This window comes from Miniopterus schreibersii (assembly GCF_964146895.1).
Source record: "Miniopterus schreibersii genome assembly, chromosome: 4".
Lineage (NCBI taxonomy): Eukaryota > Metazoa > Chordata > Mammalia > Chiroptera > Miniopteridae > Miniopterus > Miniopterus schreibersii.
Window position 1 is genome coordinate 72,528,732 of NC_138105.1, and position 23,017 is coordinate 72,551,748.

The 23,017-nt window shown below is 47.0% G+C and overlaps 1 protein-coding gene across 1 annotated transcript in view; it reads left to right on the top strand.

The window, feature by feature from the left end:
* The window catches only part of LOC308556324 (olfactory receptor 1f45-like), a gene marked incomplete at both ends in the record, with an annotated part of 504,663 nt that extends 485,563 nt beyond the window's left edge, over nucleotides 1-19,100 (top strand). The window contains 2 exon segments of the mRNA XM_081135475.1: nucleotides 18,408-18,674; nucleotides 18,678-19,100. Coding sequence (XP_080991601.1) covers nucleotides 18,408-18,674; nucleotides 18,678-19,100 — 690 coding nt within the window.
* Between the last annotated feature and the right edge of the window lie 3,917 nt (nucleotides 19,101-23,017).

Here is a 23,017-nt window from a genome sequence, read left to right on the forward strand (position 1 = left end):
GCTTGCCCTAGCACAGAAAGGGCCGGGTCAAATCAACGACCCCGGATGGAGTAAAGTAAAAACAGAGATTCCACCCAGGTCATCGCTTCAATTGGCTTTAGCTCAGGCGCGGCAGCAGGGAGAGTTTCAACCTTATATTTTAGAAGACCTCCCCGTTAATCTTTGGGGAAGAGATGTTATGGAGCGTATGGGAGTATATCTCCACAGCTCCAATCCAGCAGTCACACAACAGCTATTTGACCAAGGTCTCCTCCCTGATCAGGGACTTGGAAAAGCAGGAGATGGAATTACGGAACCTTTGCAGCCTCAACCGCGCCCTAGTCGCGCTGGCCTAGGGTATTTTTAGGTGGGGCCTTTGATATTCCTGTTACCCACGCTGATAAGATAACTTGGAAATCAGATCAGCCTGTGTGGGTAGATCAATGGCCCCTGTCTGAGGAAAAAATAGCTGCCGCTAGGAACCTGGTGCAGGACCAGCTCCGGCAGGGCCACATAGAGCCTTCTAACTCCCCCTGGAATTCCCCCATATTTATTATTAAAAAGAAATCTGGAAAGTGGAGATTGCTCCAGGATTTAAGAAAAGTTAATGGAACTATGGAAATTATGGGTGCTCTTCAACCAGGACTGCCCACTCCTGCGGCCATCCCCCGAGATACTTTCAAAATAATTATTGACCTGAAAGACTGTTTTTATACTATTCCCCTTCATCCACAGGATTGCAAAAGATTTGCTTTTAGTGTCCCATCAGCAAATTTCAAAGAACCCATGCAACGATACCAATGGAGAGTGCTGCCGCAGGAGATGGCAAATAGCCCCACCTTGTGTCAAAAATTTGTAGCCGCAGCTTTGTCCCGAGTCCGGCGGGACTATCCCACTGTTTACCTATGCCACTATATGGATGATATATTAATTGCAGCTAATCAGGAAGGAATTTTACTTAGGGCTTTTGCAGGCCTTGAACAGGACTTAAGTAAGCAGGGTTTGATTATCTCCCCAGAGAAGGTGCAGCGCCACCCACCATTTGCTTACTTGGGATTTCATCTTCAGCCTGACCTATTTTCTTGTCAGAAGGTGTCCATCAGAGTGGACGACCTTCATACTCTAAATGACTTTCAAAAACTGCTTGGAGACATTAATTGGATCAGACCTTATTTAGGCCTAACTACTGGAGAGTTAAAACCCCTATTTGACATTCTCAAGGGTGACTCAAGCCCGTCTTCGCCAAGACAACTTACACAGGCGGGACGGGCGGCCCTACAAAGGGTCGAGACAGCCATAAAATCACAGCAGGCGACTTTCTGTGATTATAGCAAGCCTTGGTATGCCTGCATCCTGGCCACCACCCATTCCCCCACGGCCGTTCTATGGCAGGACCGCCCACTCCGCTGGGTGCATCTCCCATCTTCACCTGCTCGAGTGTTAACCCCTTATTACGAGCATGTGGCAATTCTTATCCAACAGGCTCGAGAAGAATCTTGCCGATATTTCGGACGAGAGCCTGCGGCCATCTTAGTGCCTTATTCTCAGGCCCAGATAAACTGGTTATTCCAGAAATGCACACCTTGGGGCATTGCTCTAGCTGAATTCCCAGGACAGATAGACAATCATTACCCTCCAGATAAACTTTTACAGTTTTTTCTCAGGCATTCTATTATCTTTCCCAAGATAGTGACGGACCAGCCTTTGCCTGATGCTGACACGGTGTTTACTGATGGCTCTTCATCGGGCACCGCCGCCTATGTGCATGAGCAACGGGTTGTCAGATGGGCCACCCCCTATTCTTCAGCCCAAGAGGTTGAATTGGCTGCTATATGTCGGGTGCTTATTGACTTTGCACACAAGCCTATAAACATTATATCTGACAGTCACTATGTAGTCCGAGGACTTTCATGTATTGAGACTGTGCCCTTTATTGGCACCACTAACTCTACTGTACAACAATTATTTCTGGCCATACAAACAGCCATTTTAAATCGCAATCACTCTTGTTATTTTGGGCACATCCGCGCCCACACTAATTTACCTGGGCCTTTAGCTGATGGCAATAGACGGGCAGACGAAGCTACCCGACTTTACCTCGTCGGAGTGCCCGCCGCCCAGGCATCCCATGCCCTGCACCACCAAAATGCACATACTCTCCGACTACAATTCAAAATTACCAGGGAGGCGGCTCGTCAGATAGTAAAAGACTGCTCCACTTGTCCTGCTCTTACTACTGTTCCTTATTATGGAGTCAACCCCCGAGGGCTGCTCCCCAACCATCTCTGGCAAATGGATGTCACTCATATTCCTAGCTTTGGTAGGCAAAAATTTGTTCATGTTACAGTAGACACCTATTCAGGCTTTATAGTAGCCTCGGCCTTGCCGGGTGAATCTAGTACTCAAATTATTGCTCACTGCTTACGCTGTATGGCCATTATAGGACAACCTAAAATAATAAAAACTAATAATGGCCCTGGTTACACCAGCCAGCGTTTTCAGAATTTTTGCGCCCAACTCGGAATTCAGAGCAAGACTGGAATTCCCTACAACCCACAGGGCCAAGGCATAGTCGAGCGTGCACACAGCACCCTCAAAAATCAATTACTTAAAATAAAAAAGGGGGAGCTGTACCCCCTAACCCCACAGAATCAGTTAAATCATGCTCTTTTTATTCTTAATTTTTTAATTTTGGATGCTGAAGGCCACTCTGCAGCCCAAAGGCTTTGGCAGCCGAGTTCATCTAAGCACCAAGCCCTGGTGAGATGGAAGGATCCCCTTGATGGGGCTTGGCATGGGCCAGATCCGGTATTAATCTGGGGCCGAGGGCATGTGTGTGTTTTCCCGCAGGATGCCGAAGCGCCAAGGTGGCTCCCGGAGAGGCTGGTACGACACGCGTCCCAGGACACTTGTGGACCGGATGAGAAACCTCTCCATACACGACCGAGCCCCGCCTCGACGGAACCCAGCGTCCTCAAACTCGGTGACGGAGACCCTCGCGCGACTGACCGACCAGACGAGGAGGATGGTGCAGAACCATAGAATGGAGATTGGACACGTTGGCATGTGGACCTATGGTATCCCAGTAAGATCGCTGTGGGCAGTGCCACAAATCCCCCGGAAGGAGTGCCTATCTGTGAACCTGATTTCACCAATCGTACAAAGCAACCACATTGGATGAACTGTAGAGGGAAACTTGGTATACTAATCAATGCAACCGGGGGGTCCCCAATCCATGATTGGTCTGCTGCAGGCCCGGAATGGAAGGCCCTTGCTGAGTCCTTTTGGTCAGTGAACCAGGGGCCATTTCAGACTCAACTGTGGCGACTCGTTGCTGCCATGGGGGGAGACATCTATACCAATGACGAGCGGGGAAATACAGCAGTCCTCATGGGGCGGACACAGCAGTTCCGCAAAATACAGGCCTGTGTCCCGCCGCCCTATGCCCTACTCGTGGGCGCCCTAAACATTACTCGGGACGCCTCATATTGGCAGATCCATTGCAATAATTGTACCATCAGTAATTGTGTGTATAATGTATCTCTGAACTATCAACTTATGGTAATGTACCAACCCACCTTTGTAATGATTCCTGTAAATGTTTCTGGGGAATGGTATAATGATAGAGGTCTTCAGGTAATCAAAGAGACCACCGAGCTCCTCCTGCGGAGCAAGAGATTTATCGGCCTCCTAATTACAGGCATTACAGCCCTGGTGGCCGTCATTGCGGCCAGTGTCACCGCGGCCGTGTCGCTGTCTCAAAGTATACAAACAGCGCATCAGGTGAATCAACTTAGTGCCAATGTTACTCAGGCACTAGGAACCCAGGAAGCGATAGATTTAAAGATAGAAGAAAGACTTAATGCACTTTATGACACCCTTACCATCATAGGGCGAGAAGTGCAAAGTTTAAAACTACGGCTAGACTTAGACTGTCATGCTGAATTTAAACACATTTGTGTGACCCGTAAGGAATATAACAGCTCTTCCTACCCCTGGGACAGAGTGCAAAAGCATTTAGCAGGGGTCTGGCATGATGGTAATGTCTCTCTAGACTTAATACAACTTCATCAAGAAATTTTGGCCTTAAGGGAAGCGCCTAAGATAGACACCTCACTTGCAGTAATGGCGCAATCTTGGGTTGATGGAATGAGGGGACAGTTCCTCTCAGCTACAGATTGGAAACATGGAATTTTTGGAATGGCCGGACTGGCTGTTCTCGTTGTCCTTGGCTTCTTAATTACACCTTGCATACTGAAGACACTCATGAGAGATATTAAAGTCCTAAAAATAGGACTACATACTCTCCACTTGCATACCCGCCCAAAAGTCTTAGAGCCTAAGTCTGTAGTTTAGAAAAGAAAGGGGGAGATGTGGGGAGCCGGCTGGCTGCCCCTCATGAATAGTCTCCCTGGTAGGGTGCTGCCCTGGAGTCTCTCCAGGGGCTCGCCGACCCTAGCGTCGCCTTAGAGAGAAATCTCTGGCACGTTGACCCGCAGGGTGGGTCGGTTGAGCTAGCACCTCTACCCCCTGTAGCGTAGTTTAAAGATTTACCATTGCTTTCGGGAAATGGAAGCCTTGCATAAAGAGATTTATGGTTGCACCTGGAGACATCCAGTTTCGGTAAACGGGTGCGGATATGCAGGAATGGAATATGTAAAGGTCACTGCCTTGGGGCATTGTTTCACTGCTTGGGGTATTGTTTGGTTGCACTATAAAAGGCTTGTAATCAATAAACTCGGGGCCTCAGCCTGACTCAGCTTAACTTAGCTCTGCCTTGGTTGTGGCCCTCCTGATCCCATCCTTTTGTCTTTTTCTTTCTTTTCTAATCCTCACCCCCTCAATCAGGTCCTCGTTCGCCTGCCGGCTGGCTCCGGCATGCAGGCGGCAGCCGATTGATGTTTCACTCTCATGTCAAAGTTTCTCTCTCTCTTCCTCTCCCTTCCTCTCTCTCTAAAAATCAATTTTAAAAATCTTTTTTAAAAAGTTGCATCCACTTCCTCTTTTTAAAAAAAGATTACCCAATTAAGGATTTTCAGGGGAATGATATATTACTGGTCTTTGCTGAGAGGTTCATCTAAGGTATCTTTGGATTAAGAATCAGAGCCATTTCTATGGGTACGAAAGCTGAGCTGGCACATCATCCTAAGCATTTTGAATGGCAGGTGCCAACTGTGAGCTGGGTATCGTGTGTGTCGGAGAAAGGTGTTGTCGAGTGGGGGCTTTTAAGCATTTGAGGGGCCATCAAGTGCACACTCAAGCTCAAGCCTTATTTTCCAAGTTGGCTGGTGCCAGGCAGCAGAGGCATCAGGAACGCTGCCTGTCGTGTACTTTCCTGCAGTATAATGTCATAACTTCAGGCAAACACCACATGATTCACTTACATGTGAACTCGAATGAACAAACCAAACCAAACCGAAGCAGACTCATAGACACAGAGGACAGACTGACAGCTGTCAGAGGGAAGAGAGGTTGAGGGGCTGGGTGAAACATGTGACGGAATTAAGCAAAAAAGAAAAGAAACCCTCATGGACACGGACGACAGTATGGGACTAGCAGACGGAAAGGGGGCGGGGAGGTGGAAGGGGGTAAAGGCAGGACAGGTGGTGTTGGAAGGAGGCTTGGCTTTAGGTGGTGAACACACAGCACAATATACAGACAATGTATTATAGAATTACACACTTGAAACCTATATAATTTTATTAAGCAATGCCACTGCAATAAATTTGATAAAAATTTTAAAAAATATTGTAACTTTACTACTGTCTAAAATCATTACAATACTGTACTGTAGTATCAGGGATGACCTATATTAGATTTTATGTGGACAATAAATGAGCTTTTATTTGTAAAGCCACCAGGGTTTTCTGCCATCACAGCATATACCTTAACAACACTGTGAGTGCATACTATTATTGTCTTATTTACAAACAGAGAAACTGAAGCACAGGGAGTTTAGGTAACATGTCCTAGGTTGCCCGGTTAGGAAACTGGGGAGCTGGGATTCAAACCCAGGCTGCCTGAGTCCATGTCTTACAGTGCTTCTAGCTGTGACTTGTGAAGAGACTCAAAGGGAGTAAAATAAATCAGGGCAAGGAGGTATATCGGTGTGGGAAGGAATCTCCCAAATGGGCTGGTCACGCTGAGGTCATAGGAGAATAGCAAAGATCAAGGAAAAACTGGAAGCCTTATCATGGTCTCGCTGCTCTAAGGACTGAGCAGGTGAGTGGGGTGGGGAGGGGATGTTTTATCAGTTTTCCAAACCAGCAAGATTAAGCCAGAAGGGCTCTATCGCCTTTCCTCTGGGTTTCTACCCCTGCTCTTCCCAAATCCAATATAACTTGCCTGAAATCACAAGAAATAGACTTGAAATTTTAAAAAATAAGCTGGTCCTGGCCAGCATGGTTCAGTGGTTAGAGCGACATCCCTTGCACTGAACGGTCATGGGTTCAGTTCCTGTCAAGGGCATATGCCTAGTTTGCAGGTTCGATGCCCGGCCTCAGTTGGGGCTCATGCAAGAGACAACCAACAGCTGTGTCTCTCTCACATTGATGTTTCTCTCTCTCTCCTTCCCTCCCTTCCATTCTCTCTAAAAATCGATGGAAAAATATCCTCAGATGAGAATTAACAACAAAAAAATAAGCTGCACATGTGTATATTCCTCCCCAAACTTAACATACTTTTTAGAAATAGTCCACTGTGTTGGATGCAGTGAAGGAAACACAGACAAGAGTAAGATTTCACAGGGCTAGTTGGTTTTATTTCTTAGACATTTCATGAACGTTGCAGAAAGGGCAACAAGCTGTAAGCCATGTCCAGTGGGGAAAATGAAGAGCCTGGCTCTGGCTCTCCCTCATCTTTCACCTACACCACTGACCTTGGCAGAAGGACTGCATCTTTCAGCTCCTCCCCCTCTGCTTCTTTCTTCTCACGCACAACTGAAATCTCTAAATGATGAGCTACTTCAGTGTGAAGTACACACGTTTAGGTTTAATAGATAGCCCCAAATTACCCTGCAAAGATCGCCACCTATGGATGACAGTGTTCACTTTCCCAAATGTCACCAACGTTTTGGATGATAAAACTTCACATTTTTGCCAGTGTCCCGGAGGAAAATTATACTTCTTGTTTGTATTACTTTTAATATATCCCTGATTTCTAGGGAGGACACACATATGTTTATAAATTTATTGGACATTCACATTTCCTTAACTATGGATTTCTTGTAAACTGTTGAGAGCAAATCATGAAAATACTAATCATGAGGAGGTTGGTGTGTAGTGTATACAGTGTAGATACACTGGACAAAGGGATGATTCACGTCCTGAGAGGGATGGAGCAGGACGGTGTGCGATTTTATCACCCATGCTACTCAGAATGGTACATGATTTCAAATGTATGGATTGTTTATTTCTGGAATTTTCCGTTCAATATTTTCTGACCACGGTTGACGATAGGTGACTAAAACCACAGGGAGGAAAACCACGAATAAAGGGGACAACTCTATTAATATCAGAAAAAACACACTCGAAAGTAATGGTAATTATCAGAGCTAAAGGAGAACATTTCATAGTGATAAAAAGGTCAGTTCCTCAACAAGATATAAATAAAAATTCATTCATTCCTCAATCCCTAATTCTTCGCTGGTGTGTATGCCAAACCAATAGCTAGGGGGTGCTAGCGTTTCAAAGTCAAGCAGATCTCTCCCAAGATTCCCCAGAGGCCTATTTCACCCCTGGGAATGCTGCCATTTCTAGGGCTCTTGAGGAAAGTTCTCTCCAGAATAAGTGCCTAGAGATCAGAGTCTCTCACCACCCCGGGATGAGCAGAAATGGAGGAAAAGGAAAAAGAAAGAACTAATGAGTGTCACTTGCTCTCCTCAAGAGGCCACATGTAGCAGTGGTCCCATCTAGGGCAGACAATTATTTGGCATCTGGAACTCTCACAAAGCACTCAGGGCTCAGCCCAGGGCACAGCTATTGGGATATGAGCACTAAAGTTCATTCCTGAGAGACTGCAGACCTACCTTCCTATCACTCAAAGCCCCAGACTCCATTCTCCATGCAACCCAGCTCACCGCTCAACAGGTATCTCCAAATCCAGAAAGCAGACCTATATGGGCCATCTGGGTTTAGTGCCTGGCATCATGGCTCACCTGCCATATAGGTGGGGAGAGAGGCAAACAGGTAGAAGCAGAAAGAAAGAAGTTCTGGAGTCAACCAAACCTGCTGTGTGAGCTTGAGCAAGTGACTTTGCCTCTCTGAGCCCTGACTAGTTAGTCTTCATATTGTACAAATGGGACCAGAAAGTCTTCATATGTTTAAGCTGTGCTGGTTCCAATATCATAATGTTTAGTAAGAGTGGGCTTTGGGACCAAAAATATCTGAGCAATTTGACCTTTTGGTGCCTCAAAATCTTCCTCCAAAGAATAGGAGTAATGGCAAAATAAAGAATAGGTACAAAGGCAGAGAAGTGTGTGAAATGAATGTAGTGATGGGGGAGGACACTTCCTTCTAGTTGGAATTTGGGTTTCGTGGAGATGGGACAACTATGAGAGAAGCAGAGGAGATGGGAGGCCATCAATAGCTTTAAGTTGATTTTTCTGCAGCCCCGAGTTGAGTTTGATCTCATCCTCACAGGGTGAGTTTCCCAGTTCAGACGCTGAGGGGCACTGGTAAATCACCACACCAGTAGCTTTTCTAATAAATAGTCTCTGAAATTGTTCAAGAATAGAAAAAAAATTAAAAACCACAGTCCGATGTTTGAAAATATAAAAACAAGGCTGATAAATCAAAATCAAACGTTTGAATGAAATCTCTTCTTAAGCAACATGATGTCAGCTTTATTCATTGTTGGCTTTAACATTTACTCAAAATGTCATTATGTTGAAAAGTTATCTGTGGATTAGATGTTCTCCATTTGCAAGAACTGCTGTAGAGGCACAATAAGTAAATGAGTTTCTCGTGGCACCTAAATAATTTCAAAAGAAAAAGTATAACCATTCTTTCTACTTTTTTTTTTTCTGTATCTACATTTTTTAAAATTTATCTTTATTGTTGAGAGTATTACAGGGGTCCCATTTCCCCCCCCCCCATTGATCCCCTCCCCCTCGCTCCCACCCCCTTCCCAGGCCTTCACCCCGTTATTAACTGTGTCCATGGGTTATGCATATAACTTCTTTGGTTAATCTCTTCCCCCCCTCCACCCCCCTTCCCTCTTTCCTCTGAAATATGATAGTCTGTTGCATGCGTCAATGTCTCTGGATCTATTTAGTTTGTCAGATTCTTTTGTTCATTAGCTTCTTCTTAAAGAAGACCCTTCAACTTTTCCTGTAGTGATGGTTTGGTGGTGATGAACTCCTTTAGCTTTTCCTTGTCTGAGAAGCTCTTTATCTGACCTTCAATTCTAAATGATAGCTTTGCTGGGTAGAGGAATCTTGGTTGTAGTTCCATGTTTTTCATCACTTTGAATATTTCTTGCCACTCCCTTCTGGCCTGCAAAGTTTCTGTTGAGAAATCAGTTGGCAGTCGTATGGGTCCTCCCTTGTAGGTAACTAATTGCTTTTCTCTTGCTGCTTTTAAGATTCTCTCTCTCGCCCAGCCGGGCATGGCTCAGCGGTTGAGCTTCGACCTAGGATCCAGGCAATTGGTGTTCAATTCCTGGCCAGGGCACATGCTCAGGTTGCGGGCTCAATCCCCAGTCGGGGGCGTGCAAGAGGCAGCCGATCAATTACTCTCTCATTATTGATGTTTCTATCTCTCTCTCCCTCTCCTTTCTTATCTCTGAAATCAATAAAGATATATTAAAAAAAAAAAAAAAAGATTTTGTCTTTAACCTTTGGCATTTTAATTATGATGTGTCTTGCTGTGGGCCTCTTTGGGTTCTTCTTGTTTGGGACCCTCTGTGCTTCCTGGATTTGTAAGTCTATTTCATTCCCCAGGTAGGGGAAGTTTTCTGTAATTATTTTTTTAAATAGGTTTTCAATTTCTTGGCTCTTTCTGCCTCTTCTGGCACCCCAATAATACAAATGTTGGCTCTTTCTGCCTCTTCTGGCACCCCAATAATACAAATGTTGGGCCTCTTGAAGTTGTCTCAGAGGCTCCTTATACTATTTTAATATTTCTGGATTCTTTTTGCTCTTCTGGTTGGGTGTTTTTTGTTTCTTCATGTTCCAAATTGCTGATTTGATTCTCAGCATCTTCTACTCTACTGTTGATTCCATGCAAATTATTCTTCATTTCAGTTCCTGTAGCCTTCATTTCAAATTGGTACTTTATTGTGTTATCAATTTTCTCAGTAATGTCCCTAATAGTTTGCTTAAACATCCTTATAAACAAAATTCTGAACTCTGTATCTGTTAGCTTGCTTGGATCTATTTCATTTAGTTCCTCTTCTAGAGATTTCTTCTGTTCTTTCCTTTTCCTTTGCCTCCGCATTTTGGCTGCTTCCAGGTGTTTGTTTCTATGTATTAGGTAGAGCTGCTATATCTCCTGGAACTTGTAGAGTGGATTTGTGTAGTAGGTGCCCTGTAGGGCCCAGTGGTTCAGCCTCCCCAGTCACCTGAGCTGGGCCTTCTAGGTGCTCCCCTGTGTGGGCTGTGTGCACTGTCCTGTTATAGTTGAGCCTTGGTTGCTTTTGGTGTCCCTGGGAGGAACTGACCCCCAGGCCAATCAGCTGTGAGGGCCAGCTGCAACTACAGCCAAAGAGCTGCTGTGCTGGAGACACCCCTATGGAGCAGGATTTACTTCAGTGGAGCTTTGGTGTTCACCAAGTGCATCCTTTGAGTGTCACTCGTGGATGTGGTAGGGTTGTAATCCAGCGTGGTCGAGTCTGACCACCAGGTGCACTGTCTCTGGGGCCTCCCTGGAGGTGCACAGTGAGCCTGTGCCAGTGCCTTGCCCAGGGCCTCCCAGCATGAGCTACACAGCAAACCATAGTTGGCTGCTACTTGTGCTGGGCTTGGAGGTGTCCAGGAGAGGCCAAGCCATGAACCAATGCAGCTGCCACTAGTGCCGGGCCTGGGGCCACTTATCAAGCCCTGTGGGGCCCACTGCTGCTTGTTTGAGAGATTTTAGGAAAGTCCTAAGCATGAGGCTCGAGAGGCCACTTACATAGAAAAGCCCCTGGAAATGGCCTGGATGAGCTGCAGGTGGGAGGGCGGGGCCTCAGGGAATCACGGGGCGGGGCCAAAGGCGTGAGTCAGGTGCTGGCGACTCAAACATGGCGCCTGCCTGCCCGCTGTGTGCGGGGAGGACTCGCCAAAGGAGGAATGGCCTCCGCCAGCCCTTCTGCCTGGGAGGAAGCCGCCCCTCCACCTCTCGCCCGGATCTCAGGCAGGTTAGTTCCTCCCCGAGTGTCCCGGGTCCTTTCAGGCCGCTGCCCGGCGCTGGGCTCAGAGGGAGCGTCCGAGTGAGTCCGTGCCGGGCCCTTAAGAGGAGCTGCTGGGGCTCCCGCAGCCTCTGAGACCCTCAGCCACAGTCCCCGCTGGGTTCACGGCCTGGAGTTGTGGGGATATCTCCTCCCGGCCCTGGAGCCCTGGGCTGGGGGCCTGCTGTGGGGTTGGGACCCCTCCGGGAAGCCTCCACCTCGGAGATTCCTTCCCAGGTTTCAACGGGTGTGGGCCCGCTGCCGTGTCTCTGATTCAGCCCCGATCCGCCCGCGTCTCCGCCCCTCCTACCGCTCTCGATGCTCCTTCAGTTCCCTGGTTGTGGGACTTCTGTTCAGCTAGAGTTCAGGAGGCTCTGAGTGATGGTGGTTCTGTATTTTAGCTGTAATTTTGATGTGGTTGCCGGAGGCGGCAGGTGCAGCTGTTACCTACGCCCCCATCTTGTTTCTTCTCCTTTCTACTTTTGTTAAGCAGAGGAAGAAATAGGTGTAATGTGAGTGTTTTTAAATATCTTTGCTCTAAGGCAGGGCAGGATGTCCAAGAGCCCAGGGATGCCCCACCCAGCCTCCTACCTTCGAAAAGACTGTTTCTTTGGCCTGACTCACTTCCCTTCCCACTTTGGCCAACTAAACTCCCATTCGTTCTTCATGTCTCATCTCAATGCCACCTCTTCAGCCATCTCTGAACCACAAATTGGGCCCCTATTACCCTCTCTCTTAGCATCGCATGCTTCATAGCCCATGTCACATTATAACCACAAATTCATGATCTGTGCAAATCTAAATTTATGTCTGTCTTCTCCACTCAACTGTGAGCTGGGTGAGGGGTAAGATGCTTTCTTCACCTGGCCCAGGGCTTGGCACATAGTAGTTGCTCAATAATGAATGAATGAATGAATGAATGAATGAATGAATGAATGAGCAAACAGGTACATGAACATGTAGACCTGTTTTTGTTCAATCTTTCCACCTAATTCAAAATTCATATGATCCCATTACAAAAATATCTACTGGCTCACATGGTCCTCCTTGAAACTCATGCTTATTGTTTCAACAACAGTGCCAGCCCTCCTGCCAGTCCTCTATGCCCAGAAAGCTCCATTCAAGACCCTGCCCTTGAGAAGTTCCAGTCGGGGTGGGAGCACAGAGCTGGCATAGACACTCCCAGCCCAAGTGTTTGGGGATGGGCCAAAACAAGGGTCCCAGGATTGGTGAGCATAGAAGGGAAAATGTCTTGGAGAAAAGAAGAGCCTTAGACTTGGCCTGGAGAACAGAGAATGAGGAATCATTAGTCTGGAGAGTTCAGAGCACTCCTAGCAGAGGGACTGCATATACAAAGGTCCTGAGGCTTAAGAAAGCGTGATTTTGGGATAGAGAAGATATGGGAACTATGGAGGGGACTGACAAGATCAACTGAAGACATACTGTAAATGACCCTGATACCCAGCAGGTGAGATTGGACTACATCCCATGGCAAAAGAACAGCCAGCATCAACTGTTGTCGAAGGAGGGCAGGCAGGGCAGGCAAGTTGTTCCAGTGAGAATCAGACAGGGCTGCTGGAAAACAGTGGAGCTGGTTGTGCACTGCACCGACCTTGGGAGGGTGCCATGAAGAACTGAGAAAGGTGCTTACACACATGTAGACACACACGCACACATGCACGCCGGAATCATGCCATATAGTGGCACTTTATATGAGGAGAAAACTGAAGAACTTACATTCAAGTTCATTTTTATCTTCCAAAAACTTTTAAAATAATAATTATTAGAGAATGGACAAAAGATTTGAACATTTGAACACCTCACCAGAAAGGATATACTGATGACAAAGAAGCAAATGAAGAGATGGTCAACAGCAAAGCCACGATGCGATATCATGACACACATATTAGAATAACTAAAATAAAAACACTGACAATATCAAGTGCTGTCAAGGGTACAGAGCAAGCAGGACTTTCACATGTTAGTGGTGGGGATGCAAAATGGTGTGGCCACTCTGGAAAATGGTTTGACAGTTTCTTAAAAATTAAACTTACACTTCACATAAACCAGCAATCTCACTCATGCATATTTACCCTGGAGAAATCAAAACGTTTCCAGCCAAAACCTGGAAACAACCCAAATTCCTTCAACTACAAAATGTCTAAAGAAACTGGTCCATCATACAATGGACTAATACTCAGCAGTGAAGGGGAATGAACTATTGGCACAGACAACCCCATGGTTCTCAAGAATATAGTGCTGAGTATAAGAAGCCCGTCTCAGAAAGTAGAATACTATAGAGTATGGTGTATGTAACATTCTCAAAATGACAGAATCATGGGGGTTATGTTGGCCAGATTAAAGTTGCCAAGGGTTAGGGAAGGAGGGTGACTACAAAGGGGCAGCAGAAGGGAGTTTCTTTGGGGTGATGGAACAGTTCTGTTTCCTGGTTGTAGTGGTGGTTACATGAATCTACACAAGTAACAAAATTTCATAGAGCATTTCAAAGCAATTGAGTACATATAAAAATTGGTGAACTCCAAATAATGTCTTTAGTTAACAGTACTGTACCAAAGTCAATATGCTGGTTTTTATAATTATACTATAAATATATAATTATATATGATATTTATATATAAATATAAAATATATAATTATATATAGATATATAATATATAATTATATATCTGACATATAATTATATAATTGTAAGATGTTTTTATTGAGGGAGGCTGAGTGAAGGACCCACGGTGCCTCTCTGTGCTGTGCAACTTCTATGTGGGTCTAAAATTATTTAAAATTAAATGGGTTCTTTTAAAATAAAATGAACATGTGCTTTACTAACATTTTCTATTTTACTAAGTTGACTCTTTAGCTCTCAGCCTATTTTGATGTATGTAACGCAGTTTCCATGTGCCAAGATGAGTAGATTTACTGATTGTATTATCCACTTTTTTCTCAACCCATCATCAAAAATAAACCTATGACAGCCCTCAGCCAGGTAGCTCAGTTGGTTAGAGCATTGTCCCGTACACCAAAGAGGTTATGGCTTCAATTCCCAGTCAGGGCACATGCTCAGGTTTCGGGTTTGATCCCTGGTCGGGGCGCATATGGGAGGCAACCAATCGATGCTTTTCTCTCACATCAGTATTTCTCTCTCTCCCCCTTCCTCTCTCTAAAATCAATAAGCATATCCTCAGGTGAGGATTAAAATAATAATAATAATAAATAGACCTATGACATAAAAAACCACAGATTGACTCCAAATGCCAACCAAAGAGTGCTGGTGGAGACACTCCTACCTCTAAAATAGACTCTCAGCTGCATCTCGAGGAGAAAAGCAATGACAAAGAAAGGATTTGTGCTGAGGAATTACCAAGCATTGTGCAATTGTCAAAAGCCCATTTATGATAAGCATTTTTGTCCATGACCCTTAACCATGAACTTTGCCCCGGGGTACCTCCAAGTATTGGGTACTATTAGTGCTATTGTTTGAGTGGTTTGAAACAGCCAAGAGTTTATTTCATCTGAATAGTGTCCCTTTTTCATTTCAATTTGGGGGACATTTTATAATTATTCATCGCATCATTATGACAGCAGTGCGATATTTAGTTTTAAAATAAATATAGATGCAGCAGGAGTATGTACTCAAATACATTTTACCAGTAGATATGCAAGGTCAAAAATATTTGGAACATAAAATGATGCTCAACATCACTAATCATCAGGGAAATGCAAATCAAGACATGAGCCAACACTTCACACCCATTAGGATGTCTAACTGCAGAAAAACAGAAAACAAGTGTTGGTGAGGATACAGAGAGGTTGAAACCCTTGTGTACTGTTGATGGGAATGTAAATTGATATAACCAGGTGGAAAATAGTATGGAAGTTCCTAAAAACTTAAAAATAGAATGACCAGCCCTGGCTGGGTGGCTCAGTTGGTTGGAATGTTGTCCAGTACACAAAAAAGTTTTGGGTTTAATCCCCAGTCAGGCATGTAAAGGAGGCAACCAATCAATGTTTCTCTCCCACATTGATTTTTTCTCTCTCTCCTCCTTCCTCTCTCTCTAAAATCGATAAAAATATGTCCTCAGGTGAGGATTACAAAATAGTAGAATAACCTTTCATTTCTGGGTAGATCTCCAAAAGAATTGAAAGCAGGGTCTCGAAGAGATATTTGTACACCCATGTTCATAACAGCATTATGTACAATAGCTACAACATGGAAGAACCCTGAGTGCTTATGAATGGAGAAGCAAAATGTGGGGTACACATACGATGGAATATTATTCAGCCCTGAAAAGGAAGGAAAGCCTGACACATGCCACGACATGGATGAACCTTGAGGGCATTACGCTGAGTGAAATAAGCCAGTTACAAAGGACAAATACTGTATGATTCCACTCATACCAGGCACCTTAAGTAGTCAAAATCATAAAGACAAAGTAAAATGGAGGTTGCCAGGGGTGGGGGGAAGGGTAACTGGGGGTTAGTGTTTAATGGGAACAGAGTTCCAGCTCTACAGGATGGACAAGTTCTGGAGATGGCTGTACAGCAGCGTGAATGGACATAATGCCACTGAACTGTGCACTTAGAAATGGTTAAGATGTAAATGTTATGTTATATGTATTTTAACACAATTTTAAAATGTGAAGAAAAAGCACAATGAGATACCACTTCACACCCACTAGGGTGGCTATAATAGAAAAAGAAACAGTAACAAGCGCTGATGAGGATGTGGAGAAGTTGAAACCCTGCGCATTAATGGTGGGAATGTAATGGTGTAGCCACTGTGGGAAAGTTTGGCAGTGCCTCAAAAAGCTAAATGTAGGATTGCTACATGATGCAGCAATTCTGCTCCTAGAGATACACCAAAAAGAACTACAGACAGGGACTCAAACAGAAGCTTGTACACCAACGTTCATAGCAGCACCATTCATGATCACCCAGAGGTGGAAACAACCCAAGTGTCTATCAAAGAGCGAATGGATAAACAAAATGTGGTCCATCCATACAATAGAATATTACTCAGCCATGGAAAGGAATGAAGCTCTGACCCAGGCTACAATGTGGATGAATCTTGAAAACACTACACTGAGTGAAAGAAGTCAGGCACAAAAGGTTACTTAGTGTATTATCCCATTTACATGAAATGTCCAGAATAGGCAAATCCGCAGAGATAGACAGCAGACTGGTAGCTGCCAGGGGCTGGGGGAAGAGAGGAAATGTGGAGTGACTGATAATGGGGAGAGTTTTATTTTTGGGTGATGAAAATGTTTTGGAACTAGATAGAGGTGATGGTTGCACATCATTTAAATGTGCTAAATGCCACTAAGTGGCTCACTTTTAAATGATTAATTGTTGTGTGAATCTCACAATTAAAATAATGAATGTTAGGAGGCCATTGTTCCAGCAGTGAGGAGCCTCAGGCATAACCCAGTGGTTGGCAGAACTGGGAGAACAGCACTGGGCCCAGGCCCCGCATGGGGGTCCCCCAAAGAGGTCTGGAGCTCCCACCACCCCTGGCTCAGGAGTAGAAGGAAGAACCCAGAACAAGCTGCCGTGGCCTCCTTCCCAAAGATGCAGGCCCAGCAGGACAGAGTGTGGAGTGGACAATTGGCAGATGTCCTAACAAGCCACAAAGGACTGAACCTGAGCTGCAAGGATGGATGGTAAACTGGGCTTTGCCAGGTCCTTGTGCTCCCTCCTGTGGGGGCACCAACCTCCGTCATAGCCCAGGATGCTTTCCCAGCAAGAGCTCACTTCACAGCCAGAAAGGACACCTCCCACAGACGAGTGGGAACAGAGGGAGGCAGGGGAAGAAATTAGCAAGTTTGCCGTGTGACTGTAGGGAAGTCGTTTTGCCTCTTTGGGGCTCAGTTCGTTTGTCTCTATAATGAAAACAAAATAAAGCGGGAAATGCCCTGTGTATGTAAGCCCTGCTAAGAGGTTCCAACTCTGGGTATTTCCAGATTTTAGCAATGGAACAATTGTACTGGAGCACACTGTCTGTATACTAGCCTTGAGTTAACAATAGAAGGTCATGGTTGTTCGTGACAGGCAAGGACAGGCAATGTTTTGAGGAGTGTTGGGGTCCAATGGAGCAGAATAAGGGGGCAGTGGCAGGAGGAGTATTTGGGATGAAGGGATTCTCTCACAGATGGGAGAAAGTTTGGAATCCTTTTGTCTTAGTTTGGGTTCCCCCCAAAGCAGGTTCTGAGTCGGGGACTTGAATGCAAATAGTTTATTTAGAAGATAATCCCAGGAGACCCGATGAACATTTGGGACACAAAGGCGTGAATGAGCAGGTTTCTGCTCTGGTCAACAGAGGGGTGATCCTTCTAGGGATCTCTGAGAGACTGTAGAACACACCCCAGAACTGCCTCACTTAGGAGTGATGAAGCCAGGAGTTCACCCAATAAGCCCTATTCCTTGCTGTCCCAACATCACTCCCGGGGGGTGTCAACTCCCAGCTCTTCCTTGTTACCCCATGTGTGAGCTGAGCCTGTTCTTGTGGCCAGATAAATCTCTAGGGCATAGAGATACTGGTGGTGGAGGTGAGAAATGGTCAGTGTACCTGGAAGCCATGCACGAAGTCGCCGGTGACATCCTGCAGGTGACTGTGAACAATGAATGGTGTGTTCACTGATGGAAATAATGCAGCAAATGGGTGGGGGGATCCTGTTGCAGGAGAAAGTGGGAAGAATTTATGAATGTCTGAACTAATGAGAGGGGATGAGATCCAGGGTGCAATGGAGAGGGTGGCCTGGGCCAGGACCACGGACAGCTCCTCCATTTCCTCTCGGATCCAGGATGGCAGTGGAAGGGTAAACCTCACCCAGGTCTCTTGAGTTCCTTCCCCTGGGCCTCTCTGAAGACCCCCAAGCAACAGCAGCTGCTGCTTATGCTGTTCCCGAGCATGCGCCTTGGCATGGGGCTGGGGAACCTGCTCATGGTCCTGGCCATCACCACTGACGCCCCCCCCACACGCCCATGTCCTCCCCCTGGCCAGCCTGGCCTTTGTGGGTACCACCTCCACCATCACCCCCAAAACGCTGGCCAACCACGTGTCAGGACACAAAGGGATTCCTCACTCCGGCTGCCTGACCCAAATGCTCTTCATCTGGTTTGCCGGCATTGACAGTATCCTGCTGACTGCCATGGCCTGCAACCGCTATTGGGCCATCTGTCACCCTCTGCACTGTGCCACATCTGTAACACCACAGCTCTGTGGCCTCCTGGTGGCAGCATCTTGCACCGCAGCCTTCAGGAATGTCCTGACCCACACAGTATTGCTAATCCTCCTCTCATTCTGCACCCACAATTGAGTCCCCCACTTCTTCTGTGACCTCAGCCCTTTGCTGAAGCCGGCCTGCTCCGACACCTTTCTCAACAATGCAATGGTGTCCCCCGTGGGTGCCCCACCCATCATCGCCCCTCAGTGGGCATGCTGGTCTCCTAAGTGTGCATCTTTGCTGCCAGCCATGAGGATCCCATCCCCAAAAGGCAAGCAGAAGGCTTTCTCCACCTGTGGCTCTCAACTCTCTGTGGTGTCACTGTCCTATGGGATGCTCGTTGGGGTTTATTTCGGCCCCATGTTCTCCCACACGACCCAGAAGGACACAGCCGCTGCAGTGATGTACACTGTGGTCACCCCCATGCTGAATCCCTTCATCTGCAGCCTACGCAACAGTGACACGAAGGGTGCCTTGGGGGCCCTTGTCAGCAGGGAGCCAGTTTTTATTTACTGACCACAGCACTGGGACATCCATCTGAGTGTCTACACAGAGTGTCCATCTGTCCTGAATTTCCCTGCCCAGTCCCAATCTTAGATATTTCCTTCATAACGTTCTTGGTTCATTTGTTTATTACTTCATCCTTCCAACTGTGCTTAGTGAGCATCTAGTACCTCTTAAGCACTCTTTTAAGGGCCAAGGGTACAGCAGGAAACAAAATCCCCGCCTCAGCGGGAAAAAACAGCCTCAGAAGAAACCAACCTGCCAGCACTTTGATTCCAGACTTCTGGTCTCCAGAAGGGTGAGAGAATACATTTCCATTATTTAAGCCACCCAGTTGGTGGTAGCTTGTTACAGAAGCCCTAGGAAACTAATACAGCAAGTAAGCTATTTATCCTGGTACAGAAATTAGAACCAGAAGCGGGTGCTGCCATCACAAAAATGAAAAATCAGTTGCCTCAACTTGTTGGTCTGGTGGTAAGGACACATACATTGCAGGCTGGAAGGCTGGTGACTGCTGTTATGCCAAAGAGCATTTGGTAATACCATCACCTGAGATAACCCGAGAGGTAGATCATATGTCTTTGGAGCCTGTGCCTCTAAAAGTGATTGGAAAGAGCTAGAATGTCACTGTAAGTCAGCTGCTCCTTGCTGCTTGTAGCAAGGAATTGCAAAAATGAGATGATCTTAGACAAGAATTGGCCACATTTCAGAGTCAGACACATCTCAAGATTGAAAGAGCCAACAGCTTCCTATTCCCCAAAAGAGTATAAATAGAAATATTGCCTCTCGCCCAAGGCTATTGTTTCAGATGCCCGTTAACCGAGAGTGACAAAGATGTGGGTAGTTTAAGGAAGCAAAGTGCTGCAAATTAAATAGACACAAGAACTCTGGCTAGAAAAGAGCATTGGGTGTGGTTTCCAGCAATGAAACTAACTAGAGGCACCTAGGCCAGATGCTTACTAAGCTTTTCAAAGGAACTGTATTGCTGGAGAAATAGTGAGTGCAGCTTGCAAAATCATATGACTTTTGAGCCTTTGTATTTTGGGTCTTTTTGTTATAAGAGCTTAACCCGAACCTTATCCCAAAATGGGGCTTGGATCCTGGTGTCCGGTTTCCAGAGCACTTCCTTCATGACCATGGCATGTTCTTTAGACTGCAGTGTAATGCTTCACCACCCAAATCTGCACCAGGTCAGAAAGGCAGCAGCCAAGGTGGGACCTAAACAGGCTAAATCCCGAGTCTGAAAAGAGACACCTTGGTGGCAGGTGGCATCACAGAGAGAGCAGATAGGTATCAAGAACTATAAAGAGTGTGGGAGTTTCCCTACTTTCAAGCTGTTAATTTCACCTGTCATGGTTTCACCCATGCTGGCAGAAAATACAACACTCCAGGGTCAGAGACAAAGGACTTAATTACTCGCCGCCCAGCAGGCGGCAGGAACTTTGGGTTTGCCTGTTCCTCCCAAGTCCTACGGGGCCGATGCAGGTGAACCCAGATTGGCATTGGATGGACACTGGGTTTGCATCACAGCCGAGGAACCCCGAGCTTAGCAACCCCAGTCTTTTCAAGTAGATGCAAGCAAACCCACTCTCCTTTTATCTCAGAGGAGGCATTAATCTTCATTATATGGACAGCAAACAAGCCTGCCCTCTGCTCCACAGGAAGAAACTCTCTCTGCCTTCAAGGCCATTTGCTCTACAAACATCCTTGAAAATGTAGCCAGAACAAAAAGCTGCCCACACCCCTGCTTGTGAGTTACGTGAAAACACCAGAAGCTCAGGAAGAATTGTCTCCCATTAGTGGTAGCACTGACATCCAATGGGCAGTGGCAGTCATCTGTGAGGGTAATTTGGGTTGGAAGTCAAGCACACGAGGCTGTTCAGGGTATAGTGTAGTGATTCAGTGGGTAGATTGTGGAGTCAGACAGCCTGGGTTGAAGTCCTGATTCTGCCACTTTATAACTGTGTGACCTTGAGCAAGTTACTTGACCTCTCTGCTCCAGGTTCTCCTGTAAAATGAGAATAATAATAGCCCCAATCTCACAGGGTTATTCTGAAAATTAATATACGAGCTTATATATGCAAGGCAATCCGAACAGCACAGGCAGATGGAGGGCCGTGTCAGTGTTAACTGCAATTATTATTAATTATCATGACGATGCTGCAAAGCTTGTGGTCATGCCTGTTTTTCCACATTTGTAGGCAAGCTGTGTAACCCACACAGTTCCCTTGGAATCTGTCTCAGAGAATTTGGGGAGGACAGCAGGGATCTTTGCTCCCTCCTCCCCACCCTGACTTAATAAATGGGCTGCAGGGCTGGAGAGGTGGTGGTTTTAGGTTCCAGGGAATCAAATGGGCTCAGGTTCAAATTCTGCCTTTGCCATGTGCCAGCTGTGTGATCTTGGCCAGCAACTTCCCAGCTGGGGACCTCCAAGTGCTTCTTACTGCACAAGGGTCTGGATGAAGGGACAGTGAATCCCCCATTCCTCCCACCAGCACTCACCCCATGTGACCTGCTCGGCACACACTCTGGGTCATCCTCAGCCAGTGCCATTTTGATTATCATATTATTATTCAATGAGCGAGACTCCGTAGGGAGCAAGCTGAGAGCATCTTTGCTCTTTCCCTCCAGTACTCAGTAAATTCACTCGGGCCCCACCGTCTCTCCCTATGCCTCAAGCTCCAGGAGAGATGTAGGGGTGAGAGGGAGGCGAAGGGCACCCCCATACTCTCCTCGCTCGTCTGATCCTCGCAGCCTCAGCCAGGGTACACTCAGCCCCTCCCACCTGTGGTCTTGGACTATGAAACCCCCACCCCCACCCCCCACCCCCATCAGCCCTCCTCCAGATCTCACCTCAATTGCAGCCTCCTCAGACTTCCCTGACTTCCCCCCAAGGCTCAGCAGGTCTCCTGTTAGATATTCCAGTAGTATTTTTACTCGACACTCTCCCACTGCCCCCTACCCAGGGATTCCTTCCTCCAGCAACTGCACGTTTCGGGTGGCGGGCTTTCTCCAGCCGCGGAAGCTGGTGGGGCCCATGCGAAGGCGGGGCCAGGACTGCTGGCGAATCAGCAGCCACCGCTCCCCGGCCGCCCAACCGGGGAGCGGCCTTTGAGGACCGAGGACGGGGATTGGTGGGCAAATAGCTCGGCTCGCACACCCCTGGCTCCGACCACCGCGGCAGGACCGCGCCCCGTGGCCCCGAGTGGTGACGACTGGCTTCACCACCTCCGTCACTGCGCCTTCCCTTCTCTGTCTCCCTTTCCAGCCCTACCCGTGTCTCCTTGGGCTACCTCCCAAATAAATTGCTTGCCTCCGAATTCTTGTCTCAGGGTCTGCTTCTGGGGGAGCCCAACCTCAGAGAGCAGTTTGCCCTACCCTAATGAAGTTCGTAACTGTTTGCAAGTTTGGGGTGTCTCTCCCCACTGGCCTGAGTCATGCCCACCCTTGTGTCTTCAAAGCCTACCCAGTGTCTGGCATGTAGTAGATGCTCAATAAATGACCCCAAGTCTCCTAGCTCGGGAGGCCAGGATGGTAACGGGGAACTCTGCCCTGACTCGGGTCCTCAGAAGCCCCCAGTTGGAGAGTTACCCTGCAGGAGGAGAGCTTACTCCTTCCAATCTATAAATGACAGCCCCCACCTGCCTGGTGCCCCAGGCCACACAGCCTGGACAGCTGGGCCAGGGCCCCCAGGAGCCAGGAACCCCAGATGACCCTTCAGGCCTGACCAGGAGTCCCGGGATGTCCATGAGGCAGGTACACGGAGAGGATATAACTCCAGTCCCAAGACTGCAGGGAGGGAGTGGGGATGGCACAGCTGGGCTCTAAGGCCATTCCTAGGTCCCCTCTCCCCTCCCAGGCATCAGATTCCACCTCTGGGAGCTCCCTGAGCAAGAGGCCAGTACAGGGACAAGGGTCTTCCCTACAAG